The following is an 18,486-nucleotide window of genomic DNA, read 5'->3' as shown; positions in this document are numbered from 1 at the left end:
ACGATGTATCCACGACAACTATATTTTGGTGCAGCAAACGGTCAAGGTGATGTTCAAGCAAAAGGTACCGAGCCTCTTCCTCAAGCTCGATATTTCTAAAGCCTTTGATTCGGTGGCTTGGTCCTTTTTGTTGGAAATTCTGGATCATTTGGGTTTCGGTCCTTCTTGGCGCAACTTGGTTTCTTGTTTGTTGTCCACAGCTTCCACTCGTGTGATGGTGAATGGGGAACTAGGTGATCAGATCCGGCATAAACGTGGATTGCGACGAGGCGACCCGTTGTCTCCCATGTTGTTTATCTTGGTAATGGATGTATTGAACAGCCTCATCACAAAAGCTAGTGATCTTGGTCTCTTGCTGCCACTATCTCGACGAAACCCGGGGCAAAGAGTATCCCTCTATGCCGACGACGTCGTCCTTTTCATAAGACCGGTGGAGGATGAAATGAATCTAACCATGGAAATTCTTGGCAAATTTGGAGAGGCTTCGGGCCTCCAAACCAATCTACAAAAAAGTTGTGTCATCCCTATCCGGTGTGATGAGGGGCAGGTTGATGAGGTGCGCACAGTCATGCCTTGCACAACCTCGGAGTTCCCTTGTACTTATTTGGGCCTCCCTATCTCGGACAAGAAATTGAGGAAATCTGATCTTTTGCCTTGGATTGAGAAGATAGGTGACAAGCTGCCGAGTTGGAGGGCCTCTCTAATGAACTTGGCGGGCCGAGCCACTTGGGTACGGTTTGTCCTATCGGCCATCCCTATTTATGTGCTTATTGCTATCAATGTCCCGAAGTGGTTCATCAAGGCAATTGATAAGATTAGATGTGGTTTCCTTTGGAAAGGCAGAAAGCAAGCAAATGGAGGCTCCTGTCTAGTTTCATGGGACAAGGTTTGCTTACCACTTGAATATGGTGGCCTGGGTATTCTCAACCTGGAAATCATGGCTTGGTCATTGCAAATTCGGTGGCTGTGGGCAATGAAAACAGATTTCAATAAGCCTTGGAGGGGTCTGGACATCCCCATTCACAACAATGCGAAGGCTCTCTTCTCCATCGCAATTGAGAGTCATATTGGCAATGGCACCAACACAATTTTCTGGAATGACAAATGGTTATTCGGCTGTACCATATCTGAGCTAGCACCTACGGTAGTTGCCTTTGTTCCCACAAGGACTCGCAACAGTCGCACAGTGGCCGAAGCTCTCTTTGATCACAGCTGGCCCAGAGATATACAAGGAGGCCTCTCACTGATCGGGTTGTTCGAGTACTTTCAGCTGTGGGATATCATTCATGAAGTGACGCTTATTCAGAGTGAAGATAACCATGTTTGGCTGTTTGATGCATCCGGTCAGTACTCCTCTAAATCTGCATATAAAGCTTTCTTGAATGGAAAGGTTTTATTTGAACCGTGGAGGAGATTATGGAAGTCACGGGCCCCTGCCAAATGCAAGGTTTTTCTCTGGCTTGCAATCCGCAACCGCTGCTGGACGGCCGACCGGCTTGCGAGGTGTGGCTTGCCGCATCCAAGCCAATGTCCTCTATGTGATCAATGCGACAAAGACGTCCAACACCTGCTCACAACCTGTGTCTTTGCTCGTCAGTTTTGGTTCAAGATATTCCAACATTGGGGACTGCATCAATGTGTACCAGATCAGGATGAAATCTCTTTTGCTAATTGGTGGAGGTGGGCAGTTAAAAAAGTTTTAAAGGAGCAGAGGAAAGGGCTGAACTCTATTATTATTTTGGGAGCTTGGTTGCTATGGAAACATCGCAACTCATGTGTATTCGAAGGAGCTATCTCGAGCATCAATAATATTCTGCGAGCATTTGAGGATGAGCACCAACTCTGGTGTTTTGCTGGTGCCCGAGGCCTGCGGGCACTCGAGTCGGGTCGCGTTCTAGAACCGGGTTAGTCAGTCTTTAATTCGCTTAGGTCAGGTCTCACCCTTTGTGTGTGTTTTATAAGGTTACATCTATGTATGTAAGCTGCCCATCATAGCTCGGTCCGGAGTGATGAGGCACTATTTGTAAGGGACCGTTTCTCCTCTCTTTAAATACAAAGATGCGCAGCTCTCCTGTATTTTCGAAAAAAAAGATAAAACCTTATCTTCCTTAGTGATATCTTCGCTATTATTCTTCGGTTTCCTTTTCACGGCATGGACGGCTACCCCATTGGGGGTACTCAGCCCTTTAATGAATATCTGTAATGGCCAAGTGGCAAAGCTCAAGTATATGACTTCCTTGCCTAGTTGGTAGTTAGTTAGAATAAGTACTCGACAGCCAGGCCAATAGAATATACACCGAACCAAGCCGGCTCTGTCCATTACCCTTCGCGAGCCAAGCTTTTTCCGTTGCCTGATCTTATCAAGATACGTACCTTGAATATCATGACTGTTAGTTAGTACGAACAGGCCAAGCACTGCAAGCCAGAATGCTCCCCACAATTTATTGATTTGAAGTAGTTTGGAGGTAGTCTCCTTCTTCTAGTTACGATTCGCCCTCGTCTGTCACTATAGATGTTCTAGCTTGGCCAACCTTTCCTTTCTCATAGGAATAGAGAGAGCAGAGCAACCAAGATCAGCACCTCAACCAGCCCTTTACATATTCAAAAAAGCAGGAGCAACTTTCCACCTCGACTCCTTCCTTTCCCTCATTCTAAGCCCGGCCACCTTTTCTTGTTTCAGTAGTTCTCCCCGCGAGCTAGGCCATCTTCTCTCCCGTCGGTTCTTTCTTTACCGAAGCCGCCTCCTTGTCTTTACCTAGTGTCGAAAGAAGGAATGACTTCTGATGAAAGCAAGGGTGACTCTTCAACTTGACCCTATGCCGCTTCTGCTGGGATACCGGGATGATCTGCTCCTTTCCTTGCTAGTGGCTGAGCTAGACACCAACAATTCCTTTCTGAGCGGTAGAACCAAAGAGGATTTTGACTGATTAGCAGAAGATTCTCAGGCTGATTCCGCACCTTCTTCTCCTCTGGTCAGCTCACGCCAGGTAAAGGCGAAGGCCGGTGTGCAATCTATAAGGGAAAACGAGGCCTGAAGAGAAGTCCACGCGTGATGACCAATATTCATCAAAACCCTCCCTCGGTCAGCATAGTGCCAGCAAGGAATAAATCAGAAGGGCAAGCAGGTTTGAATCATTTGTTTTTAGCATCTCCACTATAATATAAAGAGTAGAGAGAAAGAAGCCTTTCGCATCTGGAAAGAGGACACCCACTACAACTTATTATCTTAGGGGCTTGCTTCTTGTGAAGAACTAAGGCAGCTCAAATTAATGCTCGCCTACTCATGTAGCTGTCTCTTCTTATTTTATTGCGTAATATGAATTGTAAATGCTGCTAAATTCTCTCTCTATAAAGTAAAAAAGAAGAAGAGTTGTCAATTCGGTAAACTCATTTAAAAAAAGAAATGAACAGTCTCACTATTAGATGAACTAGGGTGGGCCAGGGAACTCGTAGCTTATGCACGCGCACGAGGCATGAAAAAGGAGGAAAGTCATTACATAGGATAGGAGCACACGCCATAGAGGAATTATCATGTTATGCATGGTAATTCTGACTTCAGAAGAAAGAAAAGAAGCCATCCCAGGAGTGTGTGTTTTCTCATAAGAGAATCCATCCTCTAGTAAAGTTAGCTGTCAGCACATAAATGTCAGTATGTCACTCACCACCTAGCTATTGTATTCCATCCCACTCAAGTACCACTTCAGAGGATAATAACTAAGTAAAGGCCGGCTAAAAAAGAGTTGTGAGAAGAATTCTTCAGTCAATCCGGCAGCCAGGCGTCCTTGTATTGCTTGTAGTTTCGGCAGGGAGGGCGTTGTATGGTATAGCTAGTAGAGCTGTCCAACCCAGAAAGCAGTGAATAAAGAAAGAGATCCCCATTCTTGAGAAGAAAGAGTCTGAGGAAATGTAGTAAGGTCAATCATGGTGAATGAACACTTACTATAGGAAATCAAAGAGTTGGAGTTGGGAATTCGATCTATTAAAAAAGGCCTGTGCCTTCTACTCTGGACGGGGAAGAAGCCATCAATACTAGATAGTTTTAATCATTGACTAAATGGAAAGTACGGTACTAGTTCAGTGATAGTGCTGGAAAACTCAGATGCTACACACATGGGCTAGAAAGTATCTCCTTTATGTTCTTTACATTTATAGTTGACCGACTCAACCCACAAATGTTTTCTACTGGAAAATTTGCCTACTTATTAGACCTTTTCAGCTGGAGCTGAGCGAGGATTCATAGACTTGAAACAACTCGGCACTCGCATATGAGAATTATCGTATAATAGATAGGCCTGTGGAACTCCCCCGAATAAATGAGCGACTCGCAAGACTCGAACTGACGTAGGTGATAGATAGAGTCCTTCTTTCCATTTTGGATTGATAAAGCGTCAGGCCCAAAGAGCTCTACAGTAGTGCCTTGCGAGGTCGTAGACCCAGTAACCCATCGTCCGCCTAAGATCGAAAATGCTTAGTCACATCACTCTTCATTCAGTTCAGTCCATTTTCGTAACACATGCATGTCCAAAGAGATGGCGATGACAGTCTCTCTCTTTAAAAGAGAGATTGTGTGGGTGTTCAGTCTACCGCTCATGTTCACGTTCTCAAAAGAAAAGAAGGCTTTCCTTGGGGAATCTCTCTAAGGACAGTTGTTAGCTGATTTTAGAAACAACGGGGTAGCAGGAATAGATGGAAATATTGGGGTGCAATGTTGAATCCGAGAAGAAGAAGTCCTAGCCGTGTCTTTAACTTCGATCAGGCAAGCCAGTCGTCTTCAAGTAGTTCTACAGTTAATCTCCAAAGAGGAGAACGCCGTATCTTTCAGTTTGACAAAGCTAGCCTAAACTCAACAGATAGCTCTGTTCATACGACTGTAAGCTCTGGTCACACAATAATCGGCGGATCCCATACAAGTAATGCTGCGAATCTTGATAGTAATGGTATGATGATTCCGCAGAGAGAAGAAACTGGAATTTATGAAGACCATCCTGGTCTGAACCCAACCTATGAAAGAGATCTGGGTGAAGATTTTGAGCGAATTTGCTTAGAACTTTATCATCTTTTCTACCTCTCTCCGGACAGGGACTTACCTCCAAGCTGGCCGATTAGGGATTTTACACTATTCATCCTCGGGGATGTTGATATAACCCCTGCCTATCTGGCAGATGTGTACAACAACCTCCAGGAATGTGGAATCGATTCCCTCTATTGGAAAATGGTGCTCGGTTATCTTAATCTTATTAATGGCTCATATATTTATTTCGATCCTATGGATCTTATGTCCATATTATCCATAAAAATATATGAGTGTTAAGCTTGTGCGTGTTGTTATTTTCTGATTATGTGAGGCTGCATGCGATTGTCGTGTCTTTATGTTGTCAGCCTTGTGAGAAAGCTAGGGATACTTACCTCTTTTCTTTCTTTTTGAATGATGGGCTGGACCAGGATCTCAATAAAAAGCCTCCCGCGGAGGAGGTTGAGCCGGACGCCAGTGACGGCTGAGGGGACTAGACTAGGGGGCGGGGGTCATGGCGAAATGTTTGCATCGGGGTCAGGCGCCGACCCTGCAGCTTCCACTTCTCCATCAAGAGCGGCTTCGCCGAAATTCTGGAAGAAGCTGACGGATACGGAGAGGCATTTTGCTCGGTTTTATTGGATTTCATCAATGAGGAATAATCTAATCTCTCTATATAGATATTTTTTTGGGGCAACTTCTAATTTCTCATAACTCGGAACCGGAGAGGGTTCCACATGAAAAAGACCAATCAAAAACTTCTTCGTTTCGTTGGTAGAACCCACGCCAACTCTTTTCTCTAAAAAATAGAGAGATCTTTTGATAGTCTCACTTCTATCAATGCAATGAAAGAACTATCCCTTCCTATTTGTTTGTCCTAATGAGACAAAGAAGTGCCTCCTTCTTTACCACTTTAGGGGATGAGGGTGAAGGGGGGTTTACATACAACCGGGACAAAGTGGTTTATGATTGAATCTCAGAGGCATTCTTATCATTTGGTAGATCCAAGTCCATGGCCTATTTCGGGTTCACTCGGAGCTTTGACAACCACTGTAGGAGGTGTGATGTGCATGCACTCATTTCAAGGGGGTGCAACACTTCTCAGTTTGGGCCTAATATTTCTTCTTTATACCATGTTCATATGGTGGCGGGATGTTCTACGTGAATCCACGTTGGAAGGGCATCATACAAAAGCTGTACAATTAGGACCTCGATATGGTTCTATTCTCTTCATAGTCTCGGAGGTTATGTTCCTTTTTGCTTTTTTTTGGGCTTCTTCTCATTCTTCTTTGGCACCTACGGTAGAGATCGGAGGTATTTGGCCCCCAAAAGGGATTGGGGTCTTAGATCCTTGGGAAATCCCTCTTCTTAATACCCCTATTCTCCCTTCATCCGGAGCAGCCATAACTTGGGCTCATCATGCTATACTCGCGGGGAAGGAAAAACGAGCAGTTTACGCTTTAGTAGCAACCGTTTCACTGGCTCTAGTATCCACTGGCTTTCAAGGAATGGAATATTACCAAGCACCCTCCACTATTTCGGATAGTATTTATGGTTCTACCTTTTTCTTAGCAACTGGCTTTCATGGTTTTCATGTGATTATAGGTACTCTTTTCTTGATCGTATGTGGTATTCGCCAATATCTTGGTCACCTGACCAAGAAGCATCACGTTGGCTTTGAAGCAGCAGCATGGTACTGGCATTTTGTAGACGTGGTTCGGTTATTCCCATTTGTCTCTATCTATTGGTGGGGAGGTATATGAAAGAAGGGAACGAATAAGTGGATTGCGGAATGAAAGCCTGAAGACAAAGAGAACTGGGTTGCTTTAATAGAATGGAATCCTATTTAATATTAGCAATTCACATATAATCTTAAATAACGATCATCCCGCTTCCTTCCTCTGTGTGCAAAATGAAGCTGCCGTAGGTAGTTGTGTTATTATGGAATTGTGTTTTGATTCCTAGTTTATAAAATAAACGTTGTAAGGTAACGTTTCTCTTCGGTTTTGGTAGTAGTTGTTGTTGGTTATAAATGTTAGTTGTTGTGAAGCATATGAGAATATGCCTGGTTTTGGGTAATATCTTAAGAGGTGCAACGTTCTCCGTGGGTGTTGGTACGAGTGTGGTTTTTCACAGGTCTGGAGACAAGAAAAGAGCCGAATTAGTGTAGGAATGGAGATTTCTACTTTCCGTAGTTGGGTTCGATTCCCTTTATACGCGATGTGGCGAAAAAGACTGAGTCGACGAAATATGCCAGCATTAAGATTTAAAATGTGTCATCTACTTCCAGGAAATGTTCGGAACAGAGAACTTTCTCTAATCCAACACCGCATTCTCCAAAGATTGAGGAACAAGAGGAGATCCATTAAAAGAAATCTTTCTCAGAGAGAAAATCTAAATAGTAACATCAAATCACAAACTACACGAAAGTTGTCCCTTTATTATGGGGATTTACCCATAAGGGAGATGCACAGAGGAAGAAAACGAACTTCATATATCCCTTTTTTTTACTCGATCAAGAAACAAGATCGGACGTGATTCCGGTTCGTCTCTGTTTTAGTGACACTCTTCCTCAAGCAAGGCAGCCGATAAGTCATCGAAGGGTTTGTTTGAATAATGGACTGGTAACCATTACTCATTTGAAAGTTTCCCACAGTGATCTAATATCTTTTAAAGAAAATGACGCGAGAACCCGCGGTGAAGAAATAAGGAGATCTTTCTATATCGACATATCAGTTGGAAAAATCATAGTCAAATTCCTACCGGTCAGAATCAGGAGAAGAACAAAAACAGAATGGTTCCGCTTACTCACAACTCAGAGGGGATGCCGCTTACTACTCAAATCCGGATTTTTGCAAGAGTTGCGTTCTTATATGCAAGAAGAAGACTTAGAAAGAACAAAGAAGTTTGGATCCGCAAAAGTATGCTTAGGTAGTTCCTTCGCTGAGCACAAAAGAATGAAGAGGAATTTGTTTCATAGGCAAATTCCTACCGGTCAGAATCTGGAGAAGAACAAAAACAGAATGGTTCCGCTTACTCACAACTCAGAGGGGATGCCGCTTACTACTCAAATCCGGGTTTTTGCAAGAGTTGCGTTCTTATATGCAAGAAGAAGACTTAGAAAGAGCAAAGAAGTTTGGATCCGCAAAAGTATGCTTAGGCAGTTCCTTCGCTGAGCACAACAGAATGAAGAGGAATTTGTTTCATTTCAAATATCCGTGATACGAAAACCAAAATCAGAATGAGGAAGAAAAAGATATCGTGATGTAAGTCAATGATTCCTTGCATCATAGGTGTTGCTGCGTCTTGAGATCCTAATTGCCATGGTTCCGTAGCATCACAAAGAGCGATTGTGAGGAATCGACATTCTAATGAACGAAGAATCATTGGAATTTCCCATCTTTTTCAGCTCTACTCCCAAAAAAGGGAGACTTGGATTTTGGTCGTCGTTGGTTCTACCAACGAAACGAAGAAGTTCAAGATTGTCTTTTTCATGTGGAACCCTCTCCATATTAGTAAGTGGGCCCACACCTTCGTAACCCAAGGACCGACAAACACAAATTGAAACAACGCAACCGTACTATCTATTTACGATAATTTGATTGCTGACAACACGACAACATCATGCTTCTCTTTCTTATTCTTATTTATATAACTGTCACTTTACCGGGCCGGAAAAGTGACACCGTCACGTCTCAGGGTCGTATGCCTGGAACAAGAAGGGTCGTTGTACAATTTCAATTTCAGCGATTACAAAAAAGAAGGAGGCGAGCTCCCTATCCATCTTTGTCTTTCCACTTCCCTTGTTCAGGAACAAACACTTCGTAAAATTCTTTTGAGTCCGGGCCCAGTTTTTCCCCACTAACCAATTACGTTACGACCACTGAACAAACTTGGTTGACGAACATGGTTTATGCGTCGCTAATCTAGCGGCTTGTCGAGCATTTGACAAACTCACACCATCCATTTCAAATGGGATTTGTCCCGTGGACACACGAGCAATCCAACCCGTAGGATTTCCTTTTCCTCTGTAAACATGTGCTAATGATGGATTAATTAGGCTTAATAGATCTGTCTTGTCAATTAGTCTACATTTATGCAATTGGTTTTGTAATAAGTCTATACTCTCTCCATTTTAAATTACTCAAGCTTGACCTTATTCAAAAAATTTGTGCAAATATAGTAAAATTTAAGTCATTTTTGAAGAACTTGTATTAATAAAGTAAGCCATAATAAAAGAAGTGGTATTTTGCATAATTTTTTGAATAAGACGAGTGGTCAAACTTGGCATAAAAAATCACCTGTAATTAGGAACGGTGGGAGTATTTAATACTTCTAATTAGTATCCAAACATTTAATGTGACGGAACTAAAGTTTTAGCCCCCTTCTCCAATCACCCCAACGGCACAAAAAAATTTGAATTGTGGCACGTCACAGTCACTATTGCGCGCTCGACCAAGCATGTGGCCAATGGATTTGTGAAGATGGCGCAGAGCTTGCTTGCTTGAGCTATCGTGTCTACGTGTCGAGGTGGAGCTCAACAATAGGAAGCGCTACGCAGGGCAGAACTGATGGTGCTCATCAGATCGCGTGGACTGACGGTGCTCGGAGCCCCAAGAGGCGGCCAATGTGGCAATGTCTGTTCTGACAAGAAACGCCGCATCTGCCTTCATGCCGCGCGCCGCGCGCCGGAGCAGCACCGCTATCCGGCCTCCCCTCATTTCCATCCTCTTATTCATGGAGGATTCATCGCCGCACCTGCTTGCATCTAGCCATGGCCACGGCCCTGCAGCTGCCCGTTTCCAGACTCCAGAGGCGAAGGGATGGCCTGGCCGGCAAGGTTGCCAGTCTGCCAGACATGGAGCGGGCACAAAGCTCTGCGACCGACCGAACAAATTTCCTACTCAACTAGTCATGTCATCGATCCCAGAATCTTAGCATGGATTCTGAATTCCGTCAACTTATTACCATTTCCTGAACCACAATGCAAGAGGTAAACCATGAATCTCTTGCTGCAAGTTATATTAATGCATCGATGAAGTTTTGTTCTCTTGAAGCAACCAGCTGAAGCATCGGGTCACCATTTCAGTCCCTCCATCGGTGGCCGCAGCTGGGGTTGCAGCAGACGAAGAAGAGCGTCATGCCTTCCTCGCCCCTCGCCGTCGCCTGCGCCAACGACTCGGGCATGGTGGCTGTCAGGTCTGAACTCTGAAACTCTGAACCAACTAAAGCAGACAAGACATGGTGCTGACCTGGAAGAAGACAGCCTCGCCGTGGCCGCAGGCGGCGCAGCGGACGGACTTGGTGCGCGGTAGGGTGGGGTCGGAGGCGACGTCCTCGAAGAGCACCTGCGTGAACTCGCCGGCGGCGTGGTCGACCACGTTCCGGTACACGCAGTTGCTGTCGGACACCTCCTGCGGAGAGCAGAGTTTCAGACAGGGTACTTGCAGGGCCATGACAAGTTCAGAAAATCAGAAGTTCAGAGTGACTGCTCTTTAATTCAGGTGCCCTGGACCTAAAACAATATAGTTTTGCAGAATTTGAAAGAAAGTGTCAAATCTTTGAGCAGATAATGGATTACGGGAAGATAAATATGGATGGAGAATCAGGTAACCTGATGATCACAGTTCCTGCAGGCATAGAGAAGCACCTTGTTCTCCCTGTCCTCCTTGGGATACAGTATGTTGTTGCTGCATGCATGCCCCATAAAAAAAACAGAGAGCGAGCTTGTTCAGAGAGAGAGCTTGTTCATGAGCCAATAACCTCTTGGGAAAAAAAAATCAAGAAAGGGGGTTAACTGGCTGAGCATATGAATCAATCGACCATCAATCAGCTCACCACTCCCGGCAGAACTTCATGGTGCTCATGGTTGCTCCTGCTGCAGCCTATCCGCCCTCTCCTGCTCTGACTGTATCAGTGATCCGAGACGGCTGACAAGTAAATTCAGATGCTATTTGTTTCTAAAAAGGAGATCAGAGATGGGAGAGAAGGAACAAAAGTTTGTAAGAGGCAATTGAATGATACGGAGAAAATATTTGCAGAACCTCACCTGACGTTGCTGCTGCTGCTGGTGGCTGATGCCAGGTCGTGTAGTCTGGAGGAACCTGGTGGAAGAAGTGAGAAGTGGCTGGAGAGGCAGCTTGTCGTAGGCTCGTAGCATCAGGTACAACGCTTTATCCCATCGTATTAAACAGAAGCTTGCTATTTAAAAGTATTAAATAAAATCTAATTATAAAACTAATTGCAGAATTCTGGGACTAAACTGCGAGACGAATCTAATGAGGTATATTAATTTATAATTAACAGATGGTTACTATAACATCACTGTTGCAAATCATGAATTAATTAAGCTTATTAGATTTGTCTCGCGAATTAGTATCATCTGTAAAAAATATTTTATATATTTTTAAATAATAAGATTCTTTTTTACGTGGCAGGACTGAAGTTTCCTTTGAACCAAACAGGGCTGGTCGAGCACTCGAGCTGTCTGGTCGTCAACTGATCCACTAACTGCTAGAAGCAGCTCCGTCTCGCTTGAAGTTTTTTTTTTTTTTGCAAAAGCTTGAAGCCTTTGTTTTAATCATGAAAGCTTGAAGCTTTGATTCTACTGTGAGAACACTTGAATATATGCTCTTGTGCCGATCCTCACATTTTTTTTGAGGAGGGGTCGAAATTCTTATATGTCTTTATGTTTACTATCATAGTACTCGTGCGTTGCTACGGGTAATATAAATTTTATCTATACCTATATGAGATCACTAATTTTTTGATAAAAACTCTATGTACAACATGTGCCGTGATCGTGCAAGGTATTAATTGTCCGATTTTCGAATGGGATTTAGATTGATTTGTTCGGGTTCCGATTAGGATTCTAATTGATTTATCTATATTCCGATTAGAATTTCAATTGACAGACCGTGGAATCATTGTTTTGTTTAAAAATAGTAGAGATTTGGTCCATGTAGGGCATAGAGTTTTTGTGAATTTTTCTTCAAAAAACAATTAGTGTTCTCGCAGCAATATGGAATTAGTCCTCACAATTAGTGTTCTCGCATCTGCCTTTTGGTACTTCGATCTAATCTAAAGTTCTACCAACCCAATCTACTGTAGGTATTTATAGAAGTCCATTGTGTTGGTAGTAAGTCTGTACAATGCTCAAAAATTTATGTACAATGACTTTAGGGCAGTCCTTATTGTGGTTTCTATTTCTATTAAATAAGTTAATGAGGAAAGAGAGAGAAAATAGAGAAAACCGTTTCTTCAGAGGGAAACGAAGTCTACGCTCGGCACGAGGCACGAAGAAACCGCGAATTTGGTGTTGGGAAGAAACCATCGGTTTCTATCGCGGTGGGATCCGCGTCCGCTGGTCCGTGCTCAACTGCCGCTTGCCGCGCGCTCGCGCGATCGCCTGCTCCGCCGCTGCGCACGCTCGATCGCCGGTCGCCGCGCGCTCGTGCGATCGCCTGCTCCGCTGCTGCGCTCCGCCGCTGCACGCGCTCGCCTGCTCTGTCGCCGCTCTCGCTCGCCGCTGCACGCACTAGCTGGCAACCGCGCGCTTGTCCGCGCCGGCAAGCCGCTCGCGTGCGTTTGCTTGCCTGCCTGCTCTGCCGCTTGCTCCCGTGCTTTTGGTTCGTACCGTCTACAGAGAGAGAGAAGACGATGGACTGGTCCGTGACAAGAGAAGACGATGAACTCCAGGAGGCTCGACGCGTGAGGAAAAAAAAAAGAGAACATTTATTAAGAGAAGAAACCTGCATTGTAGGAGATGATTTCTATAGATGGTTTCTCGCTCATGTGGCTGCTATAGAAACCGTGCGTAGTTTTTATCATTGGGACTGCCTTTAGCAAAGTAATTTAAATTTAGGCCTTGTAGGGGAGATTGTTTTCAGTTCCGTTGGGGACTTGCAAAATTCTTTCATTCTGAAATTATGCGTGACGAGTTTTTAGAGTTCGAGCCATGGCGCGCGCTCTCTCTCTCTTTCTCTGAGACGGAAAACGAAGTTCTGTGATCGGGATGTGGCTGGATTTGGCTTGGGCCGAATAGATGGGCTAGCCTAACATCACTGGGCCTTACCTTCCTTTTAACAACGCCAACCAACTTGGTTGGGCTGGGCCTCATATCCGTCTGAATGAAACGCGTATCAGAGTAGTCTTATTTACCTTTCTTTCTGGCTGAGTTTACGTTTCCGCTCTGAACTAAAAAAATCAGATATTTTGGCTCCTCAAACTCGCGATACCGGAAATATGACCTCCTTATGTGATTTTTATCATTTCCTTTTATGTTTATTTTGAATGAAAAAATTTAAAAATCATAGTAAATCATAAAAAATAAAAAATAAAAATTTGAATTTTGTTGAACTCTACATGAGTAGATCTATGCAATGAACATATGATATGATATAATTTAGTAAAAAATTTATTTTTACTTCTAGATATATTTTTTTCTATAATTAATGCATATCTACATTTTTCGTGGTCCAATTGTGGAGAAGTTTTTATAGTGGTCTAATCATTAAATAATTGAGTTGTACTAAAAATTTCATGCTCATTGGATCACATATGCCTGAGTTATAGATTCAGGAGTTTAATTCCAAGCTATATAATTATTGTTTACTGCAGCTCAAGAATATAATTATTAGCTTACCATAAAAACTTTACCATAATTAGACTACAGAAGATGTTGATATGAATTAATTACAGAAAAGTATATATTTAAATGTAAAAATATATTTTTTACTAAATTATACCATATCATATATTCATTGCATAGATCTACATGTGGAATCTAACAAAATTTAATTTTCTATTTTCTATTTTTTTGATTTACTATGATTTTTTAAAGATTTATCCAAAATAAACATAAAAGAAAAAGAGGAAAACCACTAAGAAAAACCACCAAGGGAGATCATATGTCCGGTATTGCGAGTTCGAGGAGCCAAAATACCCAGTTTTCAAGTTCAGGGTGCAAACGTAAACTCGGTCCATAGTTCAGGAGGTAAATAGGATTTTTTCCCCCCCTTTTTATCAATTATTGCACTAACTACGCCAAGAGAAACCATTCTGTCAAACCGATTTACAAGAACGGTGTATGCAGCGATGCTGTGGCAGAGAACTCACACCACCGATTCTTCGTGCAGCTTCTTCGAATAGGAGGAGAAATACATCCAAACAAAAATAACGTATTCAAGGTTTTTTTCTTTTGTTTTCTTTTCTTGTGGCAAACGTGTGCTAACCATCTGCTCCGGATAGCTGATATGATTCTATCCAACCCAGCAGATTCATGGAGAGCGACGTTCCTCTCATCCTCTGTCCTCCATCGACAATGCCGCGCGCATCACCTCGCGGCGGCGGCAGGCAGGCAGGCAGGCAGGCAGAAAGCCGTGAGCACAAATGCTCCCACTCGAGATCGAGATGGATGGTCACCTGATCACCGATCTGGCAAGCATCAGGCGCCGACCCCATCACCCAGCTTGCCCGACGGATCAGTCGGATAAGACACACAGCTAGCCTGGTACACAGTACGACTGCTCATCACCATCAGTCACCAGTCATCATCCATCACTCCCATCCCTCGATCCAAGCTCGTCCATGGACCATGGGCCATGGCCATTGGCCAGCCATGGATGATGGACGCTCCCGTCACCTCACACCAACTGTACTACAGGAGGCCATGTACTGTACGTACGATATGGGTCATGGAGGCGTACCGTGTACGAATGGCATCGCCTGCCTGATTGGCTCGGCACCGGGGCCCACCGGCCGGCGTCACACGGGCTGTACTACAGGTGTACAGCGACCTCGGCTGCCTGAATTCCACGAGCTGAAGCAATCCTGCTCCAGCTGGGTTGGGAAGTGGAGGTGTGGAAATGGAATCCTCTCAGTCTCTCACCCACTGCTCACTCACTCCATGTTTCTGGCATGGAATTTGTAAGGTAGCTTCCCAATAATATCTTTCAAATAAAGGGAAAAGGTTTCCAGGAACACAAAACAAGAACAACCATGCTGCACCGTGCTGTAGTGCCCAGCACTGAAGTTCAGCAAACCAGAGTATCTTGAATCACCAAGCTGTTAGCCACCAGCTGGTCTAGGCTGTTGCATTGTCAACACATGTACTAGTCCCAAACAGGGTCACAGCAAAATGGCAAATTTTGCCAGCGTAGGAGGGTAGCACCTGCTCTACAGCGCCTAATTTTAACCCTCTGTACCCGCTTATAGAAGATATCTTGGGCCTGCTTGCTTTGACAATGCGTCGTCACCCCCATAAATACAGACCAACCCCAGCTCTTGGATCTAATCGCTGTCCTAAGCGAATAGCAGCTGATACCGCTACTATAGCTACTAGTGCAGCAAAGGGACCCCTTCAGTAGCAGAAAGAAGGGTTCGTGCCCATTTTCTCCGCTCTCCTTTTTCCTAGAGGGAGTGTCTGTCAGCTGAAAGAGGAGAGCCCATGCGTTGAAAGGCACCAAGGAATCCAGTCTCATGTGGTGGTGAGCACATGATGGAACTGAGAAAGGAAGGGAATGGAGGGCAAATTGACATGTTGCCATCCCAGCAGGGTCTGTTCGGATGGGGAAAAGAGAGAGATGCCATACGATTTTCACAAGAATTTCATATAGTCAGCGACCACATCATCAGGGGAAATTCCAGCTTTTCTCTTTTTTTTTGAAGGAAAAAATCCCTGCTTTTCGACAAAGCTTGAGTTAGTTCCTTTTTTTTAGGATAGCCTCATCAGCTAATTTACACGATGTAATTTAGAGTTTCCAACTTGACATGGAAAAAGCTGCAGTTGTCTATGTAGGCTTGGTGATGCCTTGCATTTACCAGTCTTTTTTTTTTGAAGAAAGTTGCAGGAGCACTGCGCATTTACCAGGCTTCAACGCAAGGGTAAAGAACCCTTGTAAAAAAGGGATCAGTCGGCACACAATGCAAGCAGAGCCTTGCAAGGCACGTTAACCTCAGCCCGGCAAACACGACGACTTGCTTAACACTGCTTGTCTTTGTTTCCATCTGAAATCGTTCTCACCTGCCTGATTCCTTTTGCCATTTTAGCCTCAGCAGCGGCTGATGATCGACGACCCATCTGCTCCGACCCGATGGTGACAACGAGACGCTCTCTAGCTCCTCTCGCTTTCTGCCCGTCCTGTCCCTTTTCAGTTTCTTCATCCTGCTCGTCTCTGCATTCCTCCCATGGTTTGGATCGCATCAGCGTCAAGAAAGCGAGCGGAGCTCCGTAGCAGGAGACCGGTCATCGGTCGACCGTCTGGATGAAGGAAGCTGTCAATCTCATCGACGCTACTATCTAAGCTGTCAATCTCATCAACGCTGCTATCTTATTCTTATCCTCTGGGTTGGTCCAATCGGCAAGTGATTCTTGCAGTGAAAGCTGCTAATTGCTCAGCCAAGCTACTGCTCTGAACCGTCAAAGCAAAACAAAACAGGTGCTTTTCACCTCTCTGATGCAGGCTGCAGCAAATCTTCTTCTTCAGGTTAGTAAAGACAAAAGACCAATTGGCGGCTGGATAAGCTTTTCTAATCACGTGATTAACCTCTCTCTTTTCTTTTCTGGACCACTGTTAAGAGCCTAATCAGGTTAAGATTAGGTTCAGAAACCAGAAGTTGTGTGTGCTGCAATTATTCAATGCTGAACCGTTGTTGTAAAAGGCGTTAGGTGACATCAAAGACAATTCGATGCATGGCAAGAGTATTGGACGAACAACCGCTACCATTGCTGGAGAAAACCTGTTCTGTACTTCGCCGTAGCAGGTTGGCTGCCCGCTAAATCTGACCATTTAAGAACGGGAATCACCAAACCGCATGCAAGGATCAACGGTGAGCGCACACTAGTCGTACATGAGATGAAAAAATCTCGCCCAAATGTAAAAACTAAAAAGTGAAAAGAAAAATCCTTTGGTTTTCCCTTTACGACTGTTCCACAATCTCATCATGTACAAACATTTGCTGTTGCAAAGAAAACCAACAGCTTTGCTTACATGAATCTTGTGTGTGTGTGTGTTTCGACACGTGTTCTTAGCTCATTTTGACAGTTCTACAAGAAATTTGTGTGTTTTCCGAACGTATTCTTAACGTACACATAATTCTTTTTTCCAAGTACGTGCACAGTACACCCAACACTTTGAGCTCAGATGATGGCGCCGTTTATGGCTGAAGGCAGAGTGGTTGCATTCGTGCTACGTACGTCCCGCTCTGATGACATGTTTTGGACAGGGAAAGAAATATCATTTTGGTCTTGCAACTGCAAGTGGTCCTTCTCCTCCATCTCATGCCATGAACATCTATAGCCTCTCTTTTTCACAAAGGGAAAAGTCTGTTTTTCAACCCTGAACTATCACGATAGTCCGATTTTGGTCCTTGAACTACGAAACCGGACATCCTACACCTCCAACTAACGAAACCGTTTGAAAAACAACCCTGGCTCAGCCAAAGACAGTTTTTCTACAGTAAAATTTCAGAATTTCTAGAATTTCACACCTCTCTCAATTAAATAATAAAGAAAGCATAGTTAATATTGTCTAAAAATCATGATATTTTTTTGGGAGGTAGACCAAAAGATAAGGAATTTATTTTGGCTAGATGTGATACATTAAACATAATGAAATTTGAATTATAAAATTTTAAAAATGGGTAGAATTCAAAATTTCTTGAATTTTTTGGTTAGCTAAACCTTTGATAAAAATGAAATAAAAATATGATAATTCATAATTTTTTATTTAGTTTAATAAGGTATTTTTTTATTGGCCCAAGTTTTTATGAAAGTTTTTGAATTCCTTCGCAATGCTCAAATTTGAATCAAATTTGATTCCTCAAATTTTAATTTATGAATTTTATATAGAACTTGGGCCAATAAAAAGTACCTAACTAAAATAAATAAAAAATTATGAATTATCATATTTTTAATGCATTTTTATCATAGGTTTAGCTGACCTAAAAATTCAAGGAATTTTGAATTCTACCTATTTTTAAAATTTTATAATTCAAATTCCTTTATGTCTATTGTAGCACATCTAGCCAAAATAGATTCCTTGTCTTTTGATCTACCTCCCAAAAAAATATCATGAGTTTTAGACAATATTAATTATGCTTTCTTTATTATTTAATTGAGAGAGGTGTGAAATAGTAGAAATTCGGAAATTTTACTGTAGCAAAACCGCCTTTGGCTGAGCCAGGGTTGTTTTTCAAACGGTTTCGTTAGTTGGAGGTGTAGGATGTCCGGTTTCGTAGTTCAAGGGCCAAAATCGGACTACCGTGATAGTTCAGGGTTGAAAAACAGACTTTTCCCTTTCACAAATGTGCTGCTGATGCTGCTGCTAAAGGCGATGGCAGCCTCTTTTCATGGCACATCAACGCAAAAGGCTAAAAAGCTGTTTTGTGATGGATCAAAACCATTTAGTACGTACTTGCTCGGTCATTGTGCGCATGATAACCACCACGAATTTGTGCTGCTAGTAGGGAAGCTT

General features: G+C 43.3%; 2 protein-coding genes and 1 pseudogene across 8 annotated transcripts; 2 read left to right on the top strand and 1 right to left on the bottom strand.

Moving 5' to 3' along the window:
* Positions 1–5,774: 5,774 nt before the first annotated feature.
* LOC120684402 (cytochrome c oxidase subunit 3-like) lies at positions 5,775–6,808 on the top strand. The gene has a single exon (XM_039966271.1). The coding sequence runs from the start codon at positions 5,932–5,934 to the stop codon at positions 6,772–6,774; it is 843 nt and encodes a 280-aa protein (XP_039822205.1). The 5' UTR covers positions 5,775–5,931; the 3' UTR covers positions 6,775–6,808.
* Positions 6,809–7,231: 423 nt separating this feature from the next.
* LOC120685202 lies at positions 7,232–8,187 on the top strand (annotated as a pseudogene).
* A 1,746-nt stretch (positions 8,188–9,933) lies between these two features.
* Positions 9,934–11,160, bottom strand: LOC120685938 (DNA-directed RNA polymerases II, IV and V subunit 9B-like). 7 transcript variants are annotated; one of them, XM_039968074.1, is made up of 5 exons: positions 11,061–11,160; positions 10,850–10,919; positions 10,626–10,701; positions 10,264–10,425; positions 9,934–10,177 (listed from the first exon to the last, which is right to left on the bottom strand). In XM_039968074.1, the coding sequence occupies exons 2-5, from the start codon at positions 10,876–10,878 to the stop codon at positions 10,097–10,099; spliced, it is 348 nt and encodes a 115-aa protein (XP_039824008.1). In that variant the 5' UTR covers positions 10,879–10,919; positions 11,061–11,160; the 3' UTR covers positions 9,934–10,096. The 7 variants fall into 7 exon arrangements, with proteins under 7 accessions (XP_039824008.1, XP_039824007.1, XP_039824011.1 ...); XM_039968073.1 differs by having other exon boundaries at positions 10,850–10,971; positions 11,061–11,157; XM_039968077.1 differs by having other exon boundaries at positions 10,264–10,422; positions 10,850–10,971; positions 11,061–11,157.
* Positions 11,161–18,486: the final 7,326 nt, after the last annotated feature.

The sequence above is a fragment of the Panicum virgatum genome, chromosome 8N, assembly GCF_016808335.1.
Source record: "Panicum virgatum strain AP13 chromosome 8N, P.virgatum_v5, whole genome shotgun sequence".
Taxonomy (NCBI): Eukaryota; Viridiplantae; Streptophyta; class Magnoliopsida; order Poales; family Poaceae; genus Panicum; species Panicum virgatum.
The sequence above is the reverse complement of the archived record's forward strand: the minus strand, read 5'-3'. Positions and strand labels throughout refer to the sequence as shown.

Bases quoted from the DNA above. Each gene is read 5' to 3' on its own strand.
- LOC120685938 (XM_039968074.1), bottom strand. From the start codon at position 10,878: ATGAGCACCATGAAGTTCTGCCGGGAGTG. The intron at 10,426-10,625 runs GTTACCTGATTC...TGCTCTCCGCAG, and splicing joins GCAGGAACTGTGATCATCAG to GAGGTGTCCGACAGCAACTG. The intron at 10,178-10,263 runs GTCAGCACCATG...TCGTTGGCGCAG, and splicing joins GCGAGGCTGTCTTCTTCCAG to GCGACGGCGAGGGGCGAGGA.
- LOC120684402 (XM_039966271.1), top strand. From the start codon at position 5,932: ATGAGGGTGAAGGGGGGTTTACATACAACCGGGACAAAGTGGTTTATG.